Source organism: Puma concolor, chromosome F2 (genome assembly GCF_028749965.1).
Source record: "Puma concolor isolate L17-30 chromosome F2, mPumCon1.1.hap2, whole genome shotgun sequence".
Lineage (NCBI taxonomy): Eukaryota > Metazoa > Chordata > Mammalia > Carnivora > Felidae > Puma > Puma concolor.
In genome coordinates, this window is record NC_141684.1 from 78,722,053 (window position 1) to 78,742,279 (window position 20,227).

The 20,227-nt window shown below is 40.4% G+C and overlaps 1 protein-coding gene across 3 annotated transcripts in view; it reads left to right on the forward strand.

Annotated features, from left to right (window-relative positions):
* RB1CC1 (RB1 inducible coiled-coil 1) overlaps positions 1-20,227 on the forward strand; it is a 93,334-nt gene that overhangs the window by 64,566 nt on the left and 8,541 nt on the right. For all 3 annotated transcript variants that reach the window (XM_025922902.2, XM_086695097.1, XM_086695098.1), the window contains exons 16-20: positions 8,440-8,605; positions 11,321-11,429; positions 11,531-11,771; positions 18,358-18,412; positions 19,517-19,564. In XM_025922902.2, coding sequence (XP_025778687.1) covers positions 8,440-8,605; positions 11,321-11,429; positions 11,531-11,771; positions 18,358-18,412; positions 19,517-19,564 — 619 coding nt within the window. The remainder of the gene's footprint in view (positions 1-8,439; positions 8,606-11,320; positions 11,430-11,530; positions 11,772-18,357; positions 18,413-19,516; positions 19,565-20,227) is intronic.

Here is a 20,227-nt window from a genome sequence, read left to right on the forward strand (position 1 = left end):
GAAATCTGGATTCAAAGCCATCAGAAGCACCAAAAGTGGGTGGCTCGTCAGGAAATGGCTACAGGGTCACCTGGGTGGCTCAGCCGACTAAGCATCTGACTGTTGATCTCAGCTCCGGGATCGAGCCCCACATCGGGCTCTGCACTGACAGCACAGAGACTGTTAGGTCCTCTCTTCCCGCCCCACCCCCACCCCTTCCCTTGCTTGCTCTTTCTCTCAAAAATAAATAAACATTAAAAAAAAAAAAAAAAAAAAGGAAATGGCTACAGTTCCTTGGAGACTTCCACACCAGTTGCCTAGTGGGGCACCAGTGCAGGCATTTCACTTGGAAAACCCTTTGGAATCTTACGTAGCACCCATATCTAGCCATAGCCACCTCTGGAGAGTGACAGACTCTTTCTCGTCTATCATTGGCAAACTTGAACTCAGAACTTAACTGGGAAGGAGTTTCTGGACGGTGCAGTTCTAGGCTTCTCTGTCACGCAGAAGAAACATTTGAAAAAAAATAAGTAGGGGCACCTGGGTGACTCAGTCGGTTAAAGCCCCCGACCCTCAGTGTGGGCTCAGGTCATGATCTCATAGTTTGTGAGATTGATCCCGGCGTTGGGCTCCGTGCTGACAGCGCAGTGCCTGCTCAGGATTCTCCCTCTGCCTCTCCCTTACTCACACACTCTCTCGCTCGCTCTCTCTCCCCCCACCGCCCCTCTCTCTAACCCCCCCCCCGAAAATGAATAAACTTTTAAAACAAAAGAAAGGAAATCGGTGAGAAGAAATGATGCTGAGGCGATGACACAGCCCAGCACACCTCCTTGCTTTCCACCACTTGGTTGGTTGCACATGTGCCAGAGGCATCGTGGAGGGACCGTGGGAAGCAGCAGCAAGACACAAGGATATTGGTTGTATCCGTAATGTAACTCCCACAAGTCAGTAAGGAAAAGGCAAGCCGTTAGGCAAATGGGCAGAGGATAAAAACAGCCAGATCAGTGAAGAAATACAAATGGCTAACACGCAAATAGCTTTTAAGTCTACATGGGATTAAGGAAATGCAAAATTAAAATAAGATGCATTCCTTCCTATGTAACTGGGGAAAATTAATAGTGTACCTTATTTGTAAGGGGAAAGGGCTTTCTCATACACCTGTGTACACAGGAAGAGCAAAGAGTGTGTGTGTGTGTGTGTGTGTGTGTGTGTGTGTGTGTGGCGTTTGCATATGTTGGCATATGCATGTGTTGACATATGTTTGCATATGTTTTTGTGCCAGGACCATAGTGTCTTGATGACTACAGCTTTGTGATATAGCTTGAAATCCAGAATTGTGATGCCTCCAGTTTTATTTTTCTTTTTCAGTATTGCTTTGGCTATTTAGGGTCTTTTGTGGTTTCATACAAACTTTAGGATTGTTTGATCTAGCTCTGTGAAGAATGCTGGTGGTATTTTGATGGGGATTGCGTGAAATGTATAGATTGCTTTGGGTAACACATTTTAACAATATTAATAAGTGTTCTGTAGTTTTCAGACTACACATCTTTAACCTCTTTAGTTTATTCCTAGGTATCTTACTGTTTTTGGTGCAGTTGTAAATGGGATTGATTCCTTGATTTCTTTTTCTACTGGTCTTTCTTTTTCTACTATTATTGGTGCATAGAAATGCAACAGATTTCTGCACATTGATTTTTGTATCCTGCAACTTCGCTGAGTTCATGTATTCTAGCAATTGTTTGGTGGAGCCTTTCAGGTTTTCTACGTAGAATAGCACGCAGCTTCAAATAGTGGAAGTTTGACTTCCTCCTTGCTGATTTGCCTTCCCTTTATTTCTTCTTGAGGTCTGATTGCTGTGGCTAAGAATCCCATCCTGTGTTAGATAGTAATGGTGAGAGTGGGCATCCTTGTCTTGTTCCTTACCGTAGGGGAAAAGCTCTTAGTTTTTCCCCACTGAGGATGGTATTAGCTGTGGGTCTTTGATATATGGCCTTTATGATGTTGAGGTGTATTCCTTCTGTTCCTGCTTTGTTGAGGTTTCTATCAAGAATGGATACTGTATTTTGTCCAATGCTCTTCATCTGTTGGCGGGATCATATGGTGCTTACTCTTTCTTCTATTAATGTGGTATATCACATTGAGTTGCGAATATTGAACCAGACCTGTGGCCCAGAAATGAATCCCACTTGATCATGGTGAATAATTCTTTTAATTTGCTGTTGAATTCAATTTCTGCTATCTTGTTGAGAATTTTTGCATCCAGGTTCATCACGAATATTGGCCTGTGATTCTGCTTGTCAGTGGGGTTTTTGTCTGGTTTTGAAATCAAGGCAATGCTGGCTTCATAGAATGAGTTTGGAAGCTTTTTTGGAAGAGTTTGAGAGTAAGTATTAACTCTTCTTTAAATGTCTGGTAGAATTCCTCTGGGAAGCCATCTGGCCTAGGACTCTTGTTTGTTGGGAGATTTTTGGTGACTGATTCAATTTCTTCGCTGGTTATGGGTCTGTTCAAATTTTCTGTTTCTTCCTGTTTGAGTTTTGGAAATGTGTGAGTGCTTAGGAATGTGTCCATTTCTTCCAGGTTGTCCAGTTTGTTGGCATATAATTTTCCATAGTATTCTCTTATAATTGTTGGTATTTGTGTGGTGTTTGTGATCTCTCCTCTTCACTTGTGATTTTATCTGTTTGGGTCATTCTCTTTTTTGGTAGGTCTTACTAGGATTTCATCAGAGAACCAGGTCTTCGTTTTGTTGATCTGTTCTACTGGGTTTTTTTGTTTGTTCCTGTAGCCTTTATTTCTGCTCTAATCTTTATTTCCCTTCTGCTGGCTTTAGGCTTTGTTTGCTATTCCTTTTCTAGCTCCTTTGGTTAATTTGTATATTTGGGACCTTTCCTGCTTCATGAGCTAGGCCTGAATTGCAATACACTTTCACCTTATGACTGCTTTAGCTGTATCCCAAAGGGTTTGGACTGTTGTGTTTTCATATTCGTTTGCTTCTATGTCATTTTTATTTCTTCTTTAATTTCCTGGTTAACCCATTCATTCTTTAGTAGGATGTTCTTTAACCTCCATGTATTTGAGGGCTTTCCAAACTTTTTCTTGTGGTTGACCTCAAGTTTCATCATGTTATGGTCTGAAAATATGTATGGTATGATCTCAATTTTTTGTACCTGTCAGGGGCTGATTTGTGACCCAGTATGTGATCTGTTCTGGAGAATGTTCCATGTGCACTCAAGAAGAATGTGTATTTTGCTGCTTTAGGATGAAATGTTCTGAGGGGCACCTGGGTGGCTCTGTCAGTTAAGGGTCTAACTTCAGCTCAGGTCATGATCTCGTGGTTCGTGAGTTCAAGCCCCGCCTCAGGCCCCATGCTGGCAGTGCGGAGCCTGCTTGGGATTCTCTCTCCTTCTGTCTCTCTTCCCCTCTCCCACTTGCATGTGTTCTCTCTCTCTCTCTAAATAAATAAATAAACTTTTAAAAAAAAGGATGAGATGTTCTGAATATATCTGTTAAGTCCATCCAGCCCAGTGTGTCATTCAAAGCCACTGTTTCTTTCTTGACATTCTACCTAAATGATCTGTCAGTTGCTGTAAGTGGATTGTTAACGTCCCCTATTATTGTTGTATTATTACCATTGACTTTATGTTTGTTATTAATTGATTTATATATTTGGGTGCTTTCAAGTTGGGAACATAAATATTTACAGTTGTTAGATCTTCCTGACGGACAGACCCCTTAATTATGATATAATGCCCTTCTTCATCGCTTGTTGCTGGCTCTGTTTTAAAATATAGTGTGTTTGGGGCTCCTGGGTGGCTCAGTCGGTTGAGCATCCGACTTCGGCTCAGGTCATGATCTCACAGTCTGTGAGTTCGAGCTCCGCATCGAGCTCTGTGCTGACAGCTCAGAACCTGGAGCCTGCTTCGGATTCTGTGTCTCCCTCTCTCTCTGCCCCTCCCCGGCTCATGCTCTGTCTCTCTCACTGTCAAAAATAAATAAGCATTAAAATATAGTGTGTTTGATAGGAGTATAGCTACTCAGACTTTCTTTTGACATCTGTTAGCATGATAGATGGTTCTCCACCCCCTCACTTTGAATCTGCAGATATCTTTAGGTCTAAAATGAGTCTCTTGTCGGCAGCATGTAGTTGGATCTTGGGGTTTTTTTTAATCCATTCTGACACCCTGTGTCTTTTGATTGGAGCATTTAGTTCATTTGCATTCCGAGTGATTATTGAAAGCTGTGAATTTAGTGCCATTGTGTTACCTGTAGAGTTGCTATTGCTGGTGATGTTCTCCGGTCCTGTCTAGTCCTTGTTACTTTTGGTCTTTTTGTTTTGTTCTATTTTTTTCTCCTCTCAAGGAGTCCCCCTTAAAATTTCTTGCAGGGCTGGTTTAGTGGTCATGTACTCCTTCAGTTTTTGTCTGGGAAGTTCTTGAACTCTCCCTCTATTCTGAATGGCAGCCTTGCTGGCTAAAGAATTCTTGGCTGCGTGTTTTCTGCATTCAGCACGTTGACAATTTCCTGACGCTCCCTTCTGACCTGCCAAGTTTCACTGGACGGGTCTGCCGCTCACCTCATGTATCTACCCTTGTAAGTGAAGGGCCTTTCGTTCAGAACTCTTTCTTTATTTTTGTATCGTGCACATTTCACTACAATATGTCATGGTGTTGGCCTGTGTTTGTTGATTTTGAGGGGAGTTCTCTGTGCCTCTTCGACGTGAATGCCTATTTCCTTCCCCATGTTAGCGAATTTTCAGCTAAAACTTTGTTCAAATAAACCTTCTGCCCCTTTTTCCCACTCTTCTTCTGGGACTCCTGTGATACAGATAATCTTTGTTTTATGGAGTCACTCGGTTCTCTAAACCTCCCCTCATGATCTAGTAGGTTTTTTTCTTCATTATTTCCCATGATTTTATCTTCCATGTTACCTAGTCTTTCCTCTGCTTCTTCAGTCCTCATTGTGGCTGTCCAGTCAGTTTTGTATCTCAGTGATAGCATTTTTTTTATTTCAGCCTGACTAGTTAGGTCTTTTGATCTCTGCAGCAAGGTTTTCTCGGGTGTCTTCTATACTTTTTTCAAGCCCAGCTGGTAGTCTTATGACTGCTATTTTAAATTCTCGTTCAGATATATCGCTTATGTCTGTTATGAGCACGTCTCTGGTTTTGATTTCTTCTTGACCTTTCTTTTAGGGAGAATTCCTCCATCTTGTCATTTGGGCTGCGTGTCTGTCTTTTGTGTGTTTCAAAAGCTTGTCATGTTTTCTGCGCCTGAGAGTAATGCCGTATTAAAAAGGGGGAATGCACTGTCCCCAGCCTGGCACTTCAGGAAGTTTCTGGCGTATGCCGTGTGCACTCTGCTGTTGAGTTTTGGCTGCTCATTCCCACTGGTCAGTCCTGTGCAGAGCTCCTCCTTGCTTGGCCTGGGGCGGGTTTGGACTTTTAAATAGGTATGCTTTGATTTGTTTGTTAAAAGAAGCCTGGAAAAAAAATGAAAAAAAAGTAACCCAACAAACAAAAAACTATGAGCCTGATTCCAAAAGAACAAAAGAAGAAACAAAACAAAACACAACCCAGTAAGCCTGGTCCTGTTTCCCCCAGAACTGCAGGTGTTGTTTCGAAGCACTGGATTTTCGGAACACTTTGTGCCCGCGGAGTGCGCTCTGTGCTGGTCTTCTGCAGGAGAGGCCCTGTGCCCTGGCTCCGAGTCGGTCCTGCCCAAGTAAACACGCGGCTGCCAGGCACAGGGGGGCAGGGTTTGGTGTAAGTGGCCCGTCCTCCACTATGGGCCACCGGGCTGCTCTCTGAAGTCCTGCGGTGTTGTCGTGGGGGGAGGGGGGTGGAAACGGCACCGCCACAGTCTCTCGTCCCAGACGGGGCGATCTCCCACCCCTTGCTGTTGAGGCAGCCCTACGGAATAGCAGGGCAGGAAGCTGGGATTCAAGACTCAAATCTTCAAGGACCTGACACCACACTGCCCCGCCTCCATCCTCCAGAGTAGAGCCTCTACACGCTGTGTCTGATGGCCTTCATCGCAGAAGAACAGTCCCACTGCCTGCGCAGTGTACAGAATCTGTGGTGTAGCACCTCTAAAGGCAGCAGTAAGGTTATATGCCCTCTGGGTGCACCTCTGTCCCCCGCCAATGGAAAGCCTTTCACTGGCACCTGTAGGGGTCTCTGGTCCTTGGGGAGGCAATACACCGTCTTCCGGAAGTACTTCGGGAAGGGGACCGTTCTCTCCCGGCGCGCCCTGGGGATCCCTGCACCGCGGCTGTGCGCTCCGGGGCCGGCTCCCTCCTCCCTCCTCCCTCCTCCCCCCTCCCCAGGAGCCTGTGCGAGCCTCTGGAGAGAGTCACACGCTTCCAGAATCCTTTCTCACGCTGAAACCTTCCCTCCTTTATACTTTGTTACTGTGTTCCAGTGTTCTGAACAATATCCTCACAGCAGTCTTTTACAAACCTAAATCTGTATTTTATCATTCTCTCTCTAGATAAAATTCTTTAATGACTTTACATTGTACTTCTAATAAAATCCACAGTGTTTGGGGCCGTTGGGTGTCCAACTTCAGCTCAGGTCGTGATCTCGAATTTCATGAGTTCAAGACCCCCGTGGGGCTCTGTGCTGACGGCTCAGAGCCTGGAGCTGCTTCAGATTCTGTGTCTGCCTCTCTCTCTGCCCCTCCCCAGCTCGTGCTCTTTTTCTCTCTCTCAAAAAAAAAAAAAAAAAAAATTAAAAAAATAAAACATTTTATTAGACAAGCACTGTTGAAGACAAGCTAATATGTAAACTCTGCGTATACCTAATTTTAATCCTTAACACTTGGTATGTTGAGTCCACATTTATATTCTGTTTTCTCCGTGATCCTTTGTTTTACATAGCCTGTCAGGTTTCTTTCTGTGCTACAGTTTTTACCTTCCGTACCCCTTTGTCGTCTAGCCCTAAAGGAAAACTTTGAAAACAAATCTTTTACCTTATCCCTTTTTACTATATTACGGATTAAGTGTTTCCCCAGTTGAAGCCTTTCTGTAAACTAAGAAGTGTCAGACTTTAATGTTAGAAATATTCTGTCTCTAACTTCATACTTCATGTTTGCTCATTTAAAACCATCTCTTAGGAGAAAATGGGGACCAAGTTCATATGAATTACTAGATTTTATCAGTAAATTTGGAAGTATGACTAAAAGAATCACAGTGAACAGTTTTTGTCTGATTAGCAATTGCTGTAGTATTAATTGTATAATAATTTTATAGATTATGAAATTACATCAGGAATAAGTAAGAGCAAACAATTTCAATATCCACATTGGTTGTAAAATGCCTTCTCATTCCAGAAACATTAAAGTGTCATTTGAAATTGTGTAAATGTACATTTAAAGCAATGAGTTGATTTGGTCACTAAAATAGTGTGGGAATATTTGCTAAGATGGCACCCTTTTTCCTGTGGTTTAACATATTTGTAACTCCTTTGGTGGGATTAATTACCTACTTCATGGGCAAAGTTTTTCGGTGTACAAGATTATTAGGTTGAAGACAGACAAAATTCACTTCTGTATCAGAAGTTACAGTGCTTACTAACTTGTGTCTGTGCTTTTTCTCTTTGCCTTTCCTCTTCTCTTCTCTCGGGTGCTTTGTCAGCAACCCTTCAGGGGTTAGCTAATTTCGAGGCAAATGAGTATGAATTATGAATTCGTGGATTTACTGTGAACGTTTAAGCTCGCCTTTAGTTTTGTGTTATTTATTCATTAGCTAACAAAATGAACCAAAACCTGTTTTAAAAATTTAAGGTCTGGTGGCGCAGTCGGTTAAGCGTCCGACTTCAGCCAGGTCACGATCTCGCGGTCCGTGAGTTTGAGCCCCGCGTCAGGCTCTGGGCTGATGGCTCGGAGCCTGGAGCCTGTTTCCGATTCTGTGTCTCCCTCTCTCTCTGCCCCTCCCCCGTTCATGCTCTGTCTCTCTCTGTCCCAAAAATAAATTAAAAAAAGTTGAAAAAAAAAAAAAAAATTAAAAAAAAAAAAAAAAATTTAAGGTCTTTTCAGCGTACGTGATCTTCACGTATGGGTTTCTTTTTTCTTTCTCTTTTTTTTCTTTTTTTATCTCTGTGTCATGTGCATTACAGTTGTAGGAATAGCAGAACTGAAATTTGAAACCGAGTTGAGAGGCATATTGATTTTTATATTGAGAACATTCCCACTTACTGGTAGAAGCAGGTTATCCTGAATTTATCACATATGATTATCATAGTCGTTCAGCCATGTTGGTGTCAGTATCTGGCACTTTCCCCTCTTACTTGCTTCCAGTTGGTAGATAAAAAGGGTGGAGGGTTACCCAGAAATATCTCCTAATTATTGTTAGGTTTAAGGAAGATACGTAGCCTTTCTGATGTCAGCGAATTGTGGCATTTGATATATTCATGATTATGTGTTATTTTGGGGAAAAAGTTTAATACTTTATTTAATTTTCAAGTCTTGCCACTGAATCTACCAGAGAAGATTCTTCAAGCCTAGTCGCTGAACTTCAAGAAAAGCTTCAGGAAGAAAAAGCAAAGTTTCTAGAACAACTTGAAGAGCAAGAGAAAAGAAAGAATGAAGAAATGCAGAATGTTCGAACATCTCTGATTGCTGAACAACAGGTGTGTTCCCCAGCCCTCATTACATTTACTTTAGGTCTAAAGAAGCTAAATATAAATTAACGAATATAATTTTTTTGTGCAGCCGAGGGTGCCTCATATCTTAGATGTGATTTTTCCAGCTTTGACCTTGAGAATATTTATTAAATATCCTCATGATAAAAGCATTTTCAATTCCGATTACTTTTAAGTGCTTATACGACTTCATATATAATGATTGAATTTTCCCCCTGAGCTCTAAAATTTTATTATTCTAAATTACATGCTAATCGGTACAGACTTCTTACACTTCCCTCATTCTTATCCACATGACAGGCCGGTGGTAGATAATGGCGGGCTGTTGAACTTTGACGATTCACTTGTTAGTATTGATGACTACTGAGCATGTAAAGCTCGTGAAGGACGCAGGGGCCAGACCGCTAAGAAGTAGGGGGCCTGGTGAAGGAGCTTGTACTTCACCGCAGGCCTGGATGACGATGAGCAATTGGAGAGGAAATCAAGGGACCACAGTTGATTTGTACTTAATAGGGACCGCCCGCTGGGGCAGGGAGAAAGAGGGGAGAACTGCCAGACACGGGCACGGCGGGGGGGGGGGAGGGCAGTGGGCATCTGCAGTGACAGCTCGGGCCGGCGAGAAGAGTGACCTGGTTTTCTTACCCCGAGGGATGCGTTTCTGAAACGGTGACACATTGTATATAGTTGGTACCCACATTCGTTCGATATATGTGGGTCTTTTCCCTTTTCTGAGATGGTATGATTACCTTCGTGTCTTTTTAGAATTCAAGAAGGTCCAGTAGTTCAGAACCTGTAGTCACTTTACATTTTAAGTTTTAAGGCCTGGGGAAAGAAAGGAGAGCCTGAAAAGAAGGAAGGAGAGTAACTAGAAAAAGAAAGAGTGCGGCTTTATGGAAGCCAATGGATTTTAAGTGTTCGCGAGGTAGCGACCAGTTTTAAGTAAGAATTACCAAGGAAGAGATCATTAATGATGTCTCTGTTTTTAAAAATCTGAGGTTGTACATTTCCTTGTATGATTCATTCGACATGAACTCTCACTCTCTTGCTGTCTTTCTCTGTGTGCTCCTTTATGAGCGACACATAATTTTAGATTGCCCGAATTAGGTAGGGGATGAATTAACTGACAGAAATGTGTGTGCTATTATAAATATTTGTTGATTCTTTTTACATAAATAATACATAGAGAGATGGCTTAACAAAAGACATCATAAGTGTCCCTTTTGAGGCATCTTCATGTATGCTTTCTGGCTTAACTCAGTGTTTAATGAATTCACTAATTTTGATCTAAAAATGCCATATCCTTACTCTGTCTCCCAGTTTTTAGCGTTATTGGCAGTATGCATTAATTGAAGGGTCCTGACTCTTAATTTTGGAATTGGAAATGCTGGGCAGATGGGAAGAGGCCTTTGCTGTCCATCTATGGCTCTTAAGTTTTTAATGTTTATTTGTTTTTGAGAGACAGAGACAGAGTGTGAGTGGGGGAGGCAGAGAGAGAGAGGAAGACACAGAATCTGAAGCAGGCTCCAGGCTCCGAGCTGTCAGCACAGAGCCCGATGCGGGGCTCAAACTCACAAGCCGTGAGATCATGACCTGAGCCGAAGTCGGACGCTCAACCGACTGAGCCACCAGGGCGCCCCTGTGGCTCTTAAGTTTAAAGAAGATCTTAATGGAGATTTTGCAAATGAAATTGCCGACCATTTGGTCATCTTTATAAAAGAAACTACAGTGAGAATTGCCACAGGGACTTTCGCGATCTGTGCAGGCACTTCAGTACATGGGCTTCATAGTAGGAAGGGGTTTTGGTTTTTTTCTAATTGTTTTTTTTTGAAAGAGAGCAGGTGTGTGTGCCTGGGAGAGGGGCACAGGGAGAAAGAGTCTTAAGCAGGCTTCTTGTCCAGCTTGGAGCCTGATGCGGGGCTCGATCTCATGACTGTGAGATCATGACCTGAGCTGAAATCAAGAGTCAGACACTTAACCGACTGAATCACTCAGGCGCCCCGGAAAGTTTTTATAAAAGTCGAGGAAGAACAAGTCTAGTTATTATAAGCCAGATGTCCAGATAAAGAGATGGGATGATGTCATCTCTGTGAAACATTACTGTGGTAGTCAAGATTTAGCTAAAAACAAAAGGAAGATTCCAGAAGCAGGAAGATTATTAAAGAAGAAAAAGGGAGTGTATAACAACACTCGTTACCTCGTTTTCTTTCTTTCCCCCCAAACTTAAAATCATCTCTTCATGCTAAATTTCCTCTGACGATAAGTAGGTAGACAGTCTGTAATGAGAAAATAGAATTCATTTTAAAGGTATTAAATTGGAACGTATCTTAATGTGGAACCAGGACAGTGCAGTGACACTGTATTTACGACAGTATAGCATTCTTATTTAAAAATAAACATCATTTGTGGGGCGCCTGGGTGGCTCAGTTCGGTTAAGCGTCTGATTCTTGGTTTCCGCTCACGTCACGATCTCACGGATTTGTGGTTCGAGCCCCACATCAGCTGACAGTGCAGAGCCCGCTTGGGATTCTCTGTCTCCGTCCCTTTCTGCCCCTCAAACAAACAAACCAAACATACAGCATTTGTGAGCTGCACTGTATCTTCTCCACATACAGATGCACCACGTAAAAATATTGGCTAGTTTATTCAGCCCTGGCTGCTGTGTACGTGCAGATAATTGAAACAGTTGTCATTCTCTTGTTCCAGACCAACTTTAACACTGTTTTAACAAGAGAGAAAATGAGAAAAGAAAACATAATCAACGATCTTAATGATAAGCTGAAAAGTACAATGCAACAGCAAGAGCGAGATAAAGGTAAGTGACGTTTTGTCATGTATTTTCAACGCCTTTTAAGATTAAAACAGTCACATGAAATGTTTATAATGTGTGATTTCACCTTGGGGGGGGGCCTCCAGATCTGATAGAGTCGCTGTCTGAAGATCGAGCTCGATTGCTTGAGGAAAAGAAAAAACTGGAGGAAGAAGTCAGCAAGCTGCGCGGCGGCAGTTTTGTTCCCTCGCCCTACGTAGCCGCGGCCCCGGAACTTTACGGAGCATGCGCACCGGAACTGCCCGGCGAGCCAGAGAGGTCAGGCCCGGAAACGCAAGACGAAGGCAAAGCCGACTCGGCGATGGAGACCAGCACGATGTCTGTACAGTAAGTCCGTCCGGCCTCAGCTGCCCCAAGTAGGACAGGCTCTCCAAGCACCGGTGCACTTCCGTGAGCCAAGCGCCGAGGACAGGAAATACGTGTGGCGCTGCTGTGCCTGAAAGTTGTGCCTTTTAGATCTTTGAGCCGCAAAGCCGAGCAATACTTTAGTGTCGCTGACTGTGTGTGTATGTGAGTCGCTTTGGCCTCTTTTCATAGTTTACGTGTGCCCCAGACTTGTCGTGGGCTGCCCGCTGAAGGCTCCCTGCAGGAGTGTGAAGCAGTTCTTGTTCGCAGGAAGTGTTTAAACTCTGAGGTCCACTACCTAGGAGGAAGGGGCGTTACCGTAGTAACGGATGTATTGATTTTGGTGAGTGTGTGTTGGGCGGGGGAAGGCGGAGGAGTTCCTAAAGGGACTATCGTAATTAGAAGGCGTAAGCGACAGAAGGAAGTCCAGACATGGGAACAGTTAACCGGCCGATCGCAGCAAAACCTCTCAAGAAAAAAAAGTATCCAACTGAATTCTACATATGAGAAGCACCTGAAGAAAAATAGTAAGGGGAAAAGTGTGTAAATCATTCAAAGCAAAAGGGTTTTATAAGTTACAGAAGAAGTTTCAGATTTAGACAGGGCGCGGTTTTACCTTAAGCAGTTGGTTGGTAACTTGTAGTTGCTTAAAAATGTAACTTCGATCAATTGTGTATGAATAGAAAGTGGATTAAATCTAGAACGAGAACTTTGTAGAGCCACAGTTATGGGAGGCCTTTTTCCTCTCGTGACACAATGAAGTAAAAATAATAAATAAATAAATAAATAAATAAATAAATAAATAAATAAATAAATAAATAAATAAATAGAGCAAGCAATAGAGAAACCGTTAAGGAAATTCACTACATACCAGATCACAAAACAAGTCTCAGAGTTCTAAATACTGAAGTAATTACAGCCACTAAGCATAAGCAGTTGAAGATTAGTAACGAAAGTAGTTTATCCATTTGCTAATTTGAATACCTATATATACAACATAGGTATTGATAAGAAAATGAAAATTGAGTTATTTAAGTCTAAACAAAAGTATCAAAAACGAGAGCTATAATCAAGGTGGTAACACTGGGACAATTATGTAATCTCAAGTACATGTATGAGAAAATGAAATTAATAAAAGTATGTAAACTATGATAAAATATCAAGTAAAAAGAAGGTACAAATACGTGGAATGAATAGAACCATAACCACACGTATGGATTTAAAAATTACAGAGAATAAGATACAGGTGTAAAAAATCCCAAGGACAGTTTTAACATTTCAGATGGAATGGAGTCAAAGATGATCGTCATGACTCATTGGAGTATTTCAGGAATGCAATAAGTAAATCAAACATCAGGGTGCCTGGGGGGCTCAGTCAGGTAAGCATCTTCTGACTCTTGGTTTCGGCTCAGGTCATGATATCACGGTTTGTGAGTTTGAGCCCCATATTGGGCTCTGTACTGACAGTGTGGCACCGGCTTGGGATTCAGTCATTCATATTCATATTCATTCTCTCTTTCTCTCTCTCTCTTTCTCTCTCCCCCCCCCCCACTCACATGCACATGTGCATGCACTCTCTCAAAAATAAAAGTTTTTAAACTATTAAAAAAAAAAAAAGAAAACCCACGAGAAGATCATATTCAGTGGTGAAACACTGAATGCTTTCCCCTAAAAAATCAAGAGCAAGAAGATGGTCCACTTTGGCTACTTGTATTCAGCATTGCACCTGAGGTTCTATAAAGGGCACTTAGGCAAGAAAAAGAAATTAAAGGCATCCAGATTAGAAAGGAAGAAATAAAACTATCTCTATTTGTATATATAATATCTTGTATATTGACAGTCCCCAGAATTTCACTACAAATTTAAATACTTAAGAATCAATTTAACAGAAGTTGTTTGAGACATGTACACTGAAGGTTACAAAATATTATTGAATGAACTTGAAGACCTAAAAAGACATCCCATGTTCATTGGTTGGAAGACTTAATCTTGGGATGCCTGGCTGGCTCACTCAGTAGAGCATGCAACTCTTGATCTTGGGGTTGTGAGTTCAAGCCCCACATTGAATGTAGAGATTACTTAAAAACAAAATCTTAAAAAAAAAAAAAAGACTTAATTTTGTTGAGGTAGCAATACTCTGTGATCTGCAGATTCAACACGGTTGTTGTTGAAATACACCGTTTTTGCAGAGGTGGACAGTGGGTCCTGAATTCATATGGAAATGCAACGAACTCAAAATAACCAAAACAGTCTTCAAAAAAAATGAAGTTGGAAACACACATGTCCTTATTTCAGAAATTAATACAAAGCTGCAGTAATAAGGATGATGCTAGCTGATATATATGTGTGTAGTTATATGTATGTAGACATATATATAAACCATTGAAACAGAGTCTGGAAATAAGCCCTTATATTTATAGTCTGTTGAACCCGAATCCTTGTATTATGGTGCCAGGATGATTCAATGGAGAAATGGTAGCTTTTTCAATAGATGATGCTAGGACAGGACAGGTGAATATCCACAAACAAAGAATGAAATTGGATCTCCTATTTACAAGACAGGGGAATCACAGAGTTAAATGTAAAAGCTAAAATGAAATTAAATCTTCATGACCTTGTGTTAGGCATAGCCTCTTCCTACAAGAATTAACAGTAGGGGTGCCTTGGTGGCTTAGTCGGTTAAGTGTCCCAACTCTTGGTTTGGGCTCTGGTGGTAATCCCAGTGTCATGGGATCGAACCCCATGTGGGGCTCCATGCTGAGGATGGAGCCTGCTTAAGAATTCTACACCCTCTTTCTTGCTCTCCCTTTACCCCTGCCTCCCCCCCAGCTCATGTGTGCTCTCTCTCTCTCTCTCAAATAAAAAAATTTAAACAAAAAAAAAGAATTAACATTTAGAAGACACAATCCCTGCTTTAGTTAGTTGCTTAAAATGTAAATGGGGAATTACACAGAATAATTTAGAAGTCTACATTACTGCTAATACCAGACATAAAGAATTGTAAGAAACTACTATGTACAATCATTTACAACAAATTGGGCAATCTAGAAGACATGGATACACTCCTAGAAACATACAACCGTCCAAGACTGAGTCATGAAGAAGTAGAAAATCTTAACAGGCCAGTTAAGTAAGGAGATTGAATCTGTAAGCAAAAACCTCCCAGCAAAGAAAAGTCTGGGACCAGATGGCTTCACTGGTGAATTCTATCAAACATTTTTTTTAAAGAAGAACTAATACCAACCTTCCTGAAACTCTTCTAAAACATAGAAGAGGAAAGAGCTCTACGGAACTCAATATATGAAGCCAGCATTACCCTGTTACCTGCATGACAGGGGAGCTACAAGAAAAATACGGCAGTATCCATAATGAACATAGATGCAGAAATGCTCAGCAATATATTAATAAACCAAGTTCAGCAATGTACGAAAGGGAATGTACACCAGGATCAAGTGGGATTTATTCCAGGGATACAAGGGTGGTTCAACCTCAGCAAACTGGTGTGATCTACCCCATCAACAAAACAAAGAATGGCCATCGTTTAATCATTTCAGTAGATGAGGAAAAAGCACTTGACAGAATTTTCAACATCAATCCTTTCATGATAAAAACTCTTCACAAAGTGGGTGTAGAGTGAATGTACCCCAACATAATAAAGGCTGTATATGCAAAACACACAGTTAACATCATACTCGACAGCAGAAAGCTGAAAGTTTCTCTGTAAGATCTGGACAAAGCAAAGATACCTACTCTCGCCACTGCTTTTCACCATAGTGTGCTGGAAGTCCTAGCCAGAGCAATTAGGCAAGAAAAGGAAATAAAAAATACCCAAACAGGTAAGGAAGAAGTGAAATTATCTCTTTGTAGATGACATGATAATATGGAGAAACCCCTAAAAGACTACCAAAAACTGTTAGAACTAATCATAAGTTCAGGAAAGTTGCAGGACATGAGATCAGTAATGTTTTTATATGCTAACAATGAACTAACAGAGATATGAGAAACTGTCCCATTTACAATTGCATCAAAAAGAGTAAAATACTTAGTAATAAATTTAACCAAGGAGGTGAAAGATTTGTACACTGAAAACTACAAGATGTTGGTGAAAGAAATTGAAGAAGACACAAATAAGTGGACAGAGATTTTGTGTTCATGGATTGGAAGAATTAAAATTATGAAAATGTCTTTACTAACCAAAGCAATCTGAAGATTCTTTGCAATCCCTGTCAAAACTCCAGTAACACTTCTCGCAGAAATGGAAAGGAGCAATCCCAAAATTCATACGTGTCAGAAACAAATTCCTGCATATTAGGCAACTAAAATTTGACAAGGGAGTTTAGGAATGCCCAGTAGGGAAAGGATCGTGTCTTCAATAAATGGTGCTGGGAAAACTGGACAGCCACATGCAAAAGAATGAAACCGGATCCCTATGTTAACACCATACACAAAAATCACCTCAAAATGGATTAAAGACTTAAATATAAGACCCAAAACTGTAAAACTCAGAGAAGAAAGTATAGGAGAGAAGCTCCTTGACATTGGCTTGGCAGTGGTGTGGGGGTTTTCACTGGAAGCAAAGACAGCAAAAATAAACAAGTAGGACTACATCAAACTAAAAAGGTTCCGTACATCAACAAAATCAAAAGACAACTTACGGAGTGGAAGACAATATTTGCAAATTATATATCTAATACGTTGTTAATGCCTGAAATATATAAAGAACCCACACAACAGCAAAGAAACAACCCCAGTTAAAAAGTGGGCAAAAAATAGACCTTTTTCCAAAGAGGACGTACGGATGACCTACATGAAAAGGTACTCAGTGTCACCAATCATCAGGGAAATAGAAATCAAAGCCACAAGATATCAGTCTCCTCGTATCTCTTAGGATGTCTGTTATTTAAGAGGCAGTGGGTAACAAGTGCTGGTGAGAATGTGGAGAAAAGAGAACTCTCATGAACTGTTCGTGGGAATGTAAACTGGTACAGCCAGGATAGAAAACAATATGGTGGTTCCTCAAGGAATTAAAAGTAGAGCTGCCATATGATCCAGCTGTCTCTCAGCTCTGGGCACATCTGTGCGAAAGAAATGAAGCCATTATCTCAAAAGAGATCTCTGTCCTCCCATGTTCACTGCAGCAGTATTCACAGTAGCCAATACATGGGAACATCCTAAGTATCCCTTGATGGATGAATGGATTAAGAAAATGGTGAAGAAAAATATTTCACGAATTATTCTTCAGTCATGAGAAAGAAGGAGATTCTGCCCTTTGCAGTAGCGTGGATGATCCTGGAGGCCAACATGCCAAATGAAATAAGCCAGCCAGAGAGAGACAAATAACGCATAGTATCCCTTATATGTAGAATCTTTAAATAAAAAGTCAAATTCATAGAGTAGGAAAGTGGTTGCCAGGAGCTGGGGCTGGGAGGGGCAAGGTTGGATAAAGGTTGCAATCTTTCAGTTACAAGTTATAAGATGAACAAGACCTAAGGATGTAACATGGTCACGGTAAATGATAACACTGTGTTGTATAGTTGAAATTTGATAAGAGAGTAGAATTTCAGCATTCTCCCTGCCTTGCCAGAAAGGTAAGTGATGGAGGTGTTAGTTGACTCATTGAACTTACGTTTTCACAATGTGTATGTATATCACATCATCATATTTTACACTTTGAATGTCTCATAATTTATTTCCCAATTGTGCCTCCATAAAGAATTGTAATAAAAATACAAGGTTCAAGCCTGTACCCTATTAGACATTTTTTTCTTTTCTAACTTTTGAGTGTTTTAGTGCGATGGGCAGTTTTACACACGGCAGAGAGACGAGCACATTTCTAGCCACTTAGTAGTACCGCTGAAATCTTTATTGAGATCTGGTTTATTTTTTTGTGGAATAAAACTTTAAGTTCTGTCTGTAGCTTACTCATAGATGTATTGTGTTTTGTTTCTAGTTTTAATGGTGAAGCCACCCAGGAAATAACCACTTTATTGTTACCACGCATTAACCCACACGTAGGAAGGGGAGCGCTTCTTCCTCTCTGGGGGAAAACTTCAGATTCAAAAGACATGGCCCCTAGAAAAATGCATGCACAAAGTTTTGCTTATAATTTCAAAAGGTTTGTCGATCTGGGTTCAAGACCTCCAGTACAAAGAACATGTACCATTGAAATGTGTCCTAATTTAAACATTAAGGCTGCTTTTGAAAACGTAGTCCAGAGGCGCCTGGGTGGCTCAGTCAGTTGAGCATCCGACTTCAACTCAGGTCATGATCTCACGGTTCATGAGTTCGAGCCCTGCATCAGGCTCTATTCTGTCAGCTCAGAGCCTGGAGCCTGCTTCGGATTCTTTGTCTCCCTCTCTCTCTGCCCTTCCCCGCTCGCACTCTGTCTCTCTCAAAAATAAATAAACATAAAAAATAAAAATAAAAAAAAAAAAAAGAAAGAAAATGTAGTCCAAATCTTTAATTTTTAAAGTGCTCTGTAGTAATAGTTAAATTTCCAAATCTTATTGAAGAATGTAAAGTCCAGAATTTTAAAAGACTTAAACTAAAATAAATCATTCTCTTTTAGAGAAAATATCCATATGCTCTCTGAAGAAAAACAGAGAATAATGCTGTTAGAACGAGTAAGTAAATTTCTTTCTTGAAATGCAGTGTTGACTGTGTTCGCGTTCATTTTGGACGCTGTTACAAAATGTGTATATTGAAAACATACCAAGTTGTGTTTATAAAGTTAGATCTTTTAAAAAGTGGTTACTTCTGTGATTAATGTTTTGAGAAATCCTGTCATTTTTTTATTCTAGTGGCTAAATATTTGGTAATAGTATTCCAGGTCTGTTATTTGTCATTTCTTCCCAGTAAATGAAGTCTATATCCGAGAAGAAGATTGGTGGTCTTTATAAAATGAATATAGGGAATAATGGTTTTATTTAATAACAGTTCAGAATGCAACAAAAGATTATAAATAGGAACCCTCATGTATTTATTTCAAAAACAAGGTAAGTATTTTCTAGAAGTGGGCAAAAATAGAGTATGAATAATGAAAAGTTAGGGGTTTTGTTCTTTGGGTTTTTTTGAGATTAATTGAAATTTAAAAAAAAATGGCAATGAGGGGTTTCCTCTCAATTGTACTATCAGGTTATATATAATTTTGATTCAGAGTTAACATATCCTTATTCATAGATCACTTTCATTCCTTGGTCTTTTAAGATTTTCAACATTTTCTCTTGCTCTTTTCAGGCTTAATCGTCCAGTAAGAATCCAAAGTCAGAATTCTATAACTTTGTGTTCTATCGTGCATTCTTTTCTTATTAAAGGGTTGTGTGATCACCTTTGTGAAATTCAGCTGGGGTGTGTGTTACAACTACAGAATCCTCCTCTTAGGCCAGACCTGTTCCTATCCCCCGTCTCCTGTCTATCCCCGAAGAGTCTTCGGGAATAGCTCCCAGCTATTTACTGCACATTTACAAGTTCCACAAGTAATTCTAATGCATATTAAACTTTGAGAACCCTCAGCTTAGGTAAAGGTACCTAAAATTGTTCTAATTCTCTCTCAAGCCTGTAAATAATTAAAACAGTTGGAAAGGATCCATAAAAAAGAATATCCTCACCAACTTTTCATACTAGATCAGAACATTAATGTGAAGATGAAGGAAATTTGACAGTTACGAAGTTTCAAGTAGAGAAGGTACAAGGGATAAACCACAGGTCCCTTTTTTTTCCTCCTGCAGACATTACAATTGAAAGAAGAAGAAAACAAGCGGTTAAATCAAAGACTGGTAAGTTATTTTTCTTGGCCAATAGATGTTAACATTTCAAAATGTTTTGCATTACATTTCATTATAAATACCGTCAGCAACATGTTTGGTTCGATGAATTTATTTCTAGTAGTTTCATTGGGCCATGTGGGTCATTAATGACTTGAGTCTCAGAGAGGTGACCGTAGGTCAAAGCTGACTACCTTACTAATGTCACGTTAATATCAGTCGGCAAATTCAAGACCGTGTTTCCGGTGATTGATAAGCTATGATCACTTAGGATTCCGTAATTACATGTATTTGTAACATCAAGTTGGGATTCTTAAGTCAGTAGCTCTTTATAGTTAGAAGTACTTTGTATAGGCCTTTTGGAAATTAACATATTCACTCTTAAGGGTGTGTAATTAATACATTATGTCCGTTCACTTTTTTTTTAAACCGAACATGTTTGATCCTGACACTTTGCATGATACCCTGTATAATCTTCTGAATTAATCTTGACTTTACTCTAACCTGCAAACATATTGACCAATTACTTGAACAGTTGTACAGTTGATCTTGCTTGTTTTAATAAGGCAGTTACTTCATTTTGCAAGTTCTAATAATTGTAAGTTATGAGGAAATAGGAATAACCTTAAGGCGTGTGTTCAGTACGTTTGAAAAGTTTTGATACTGATTAGAATT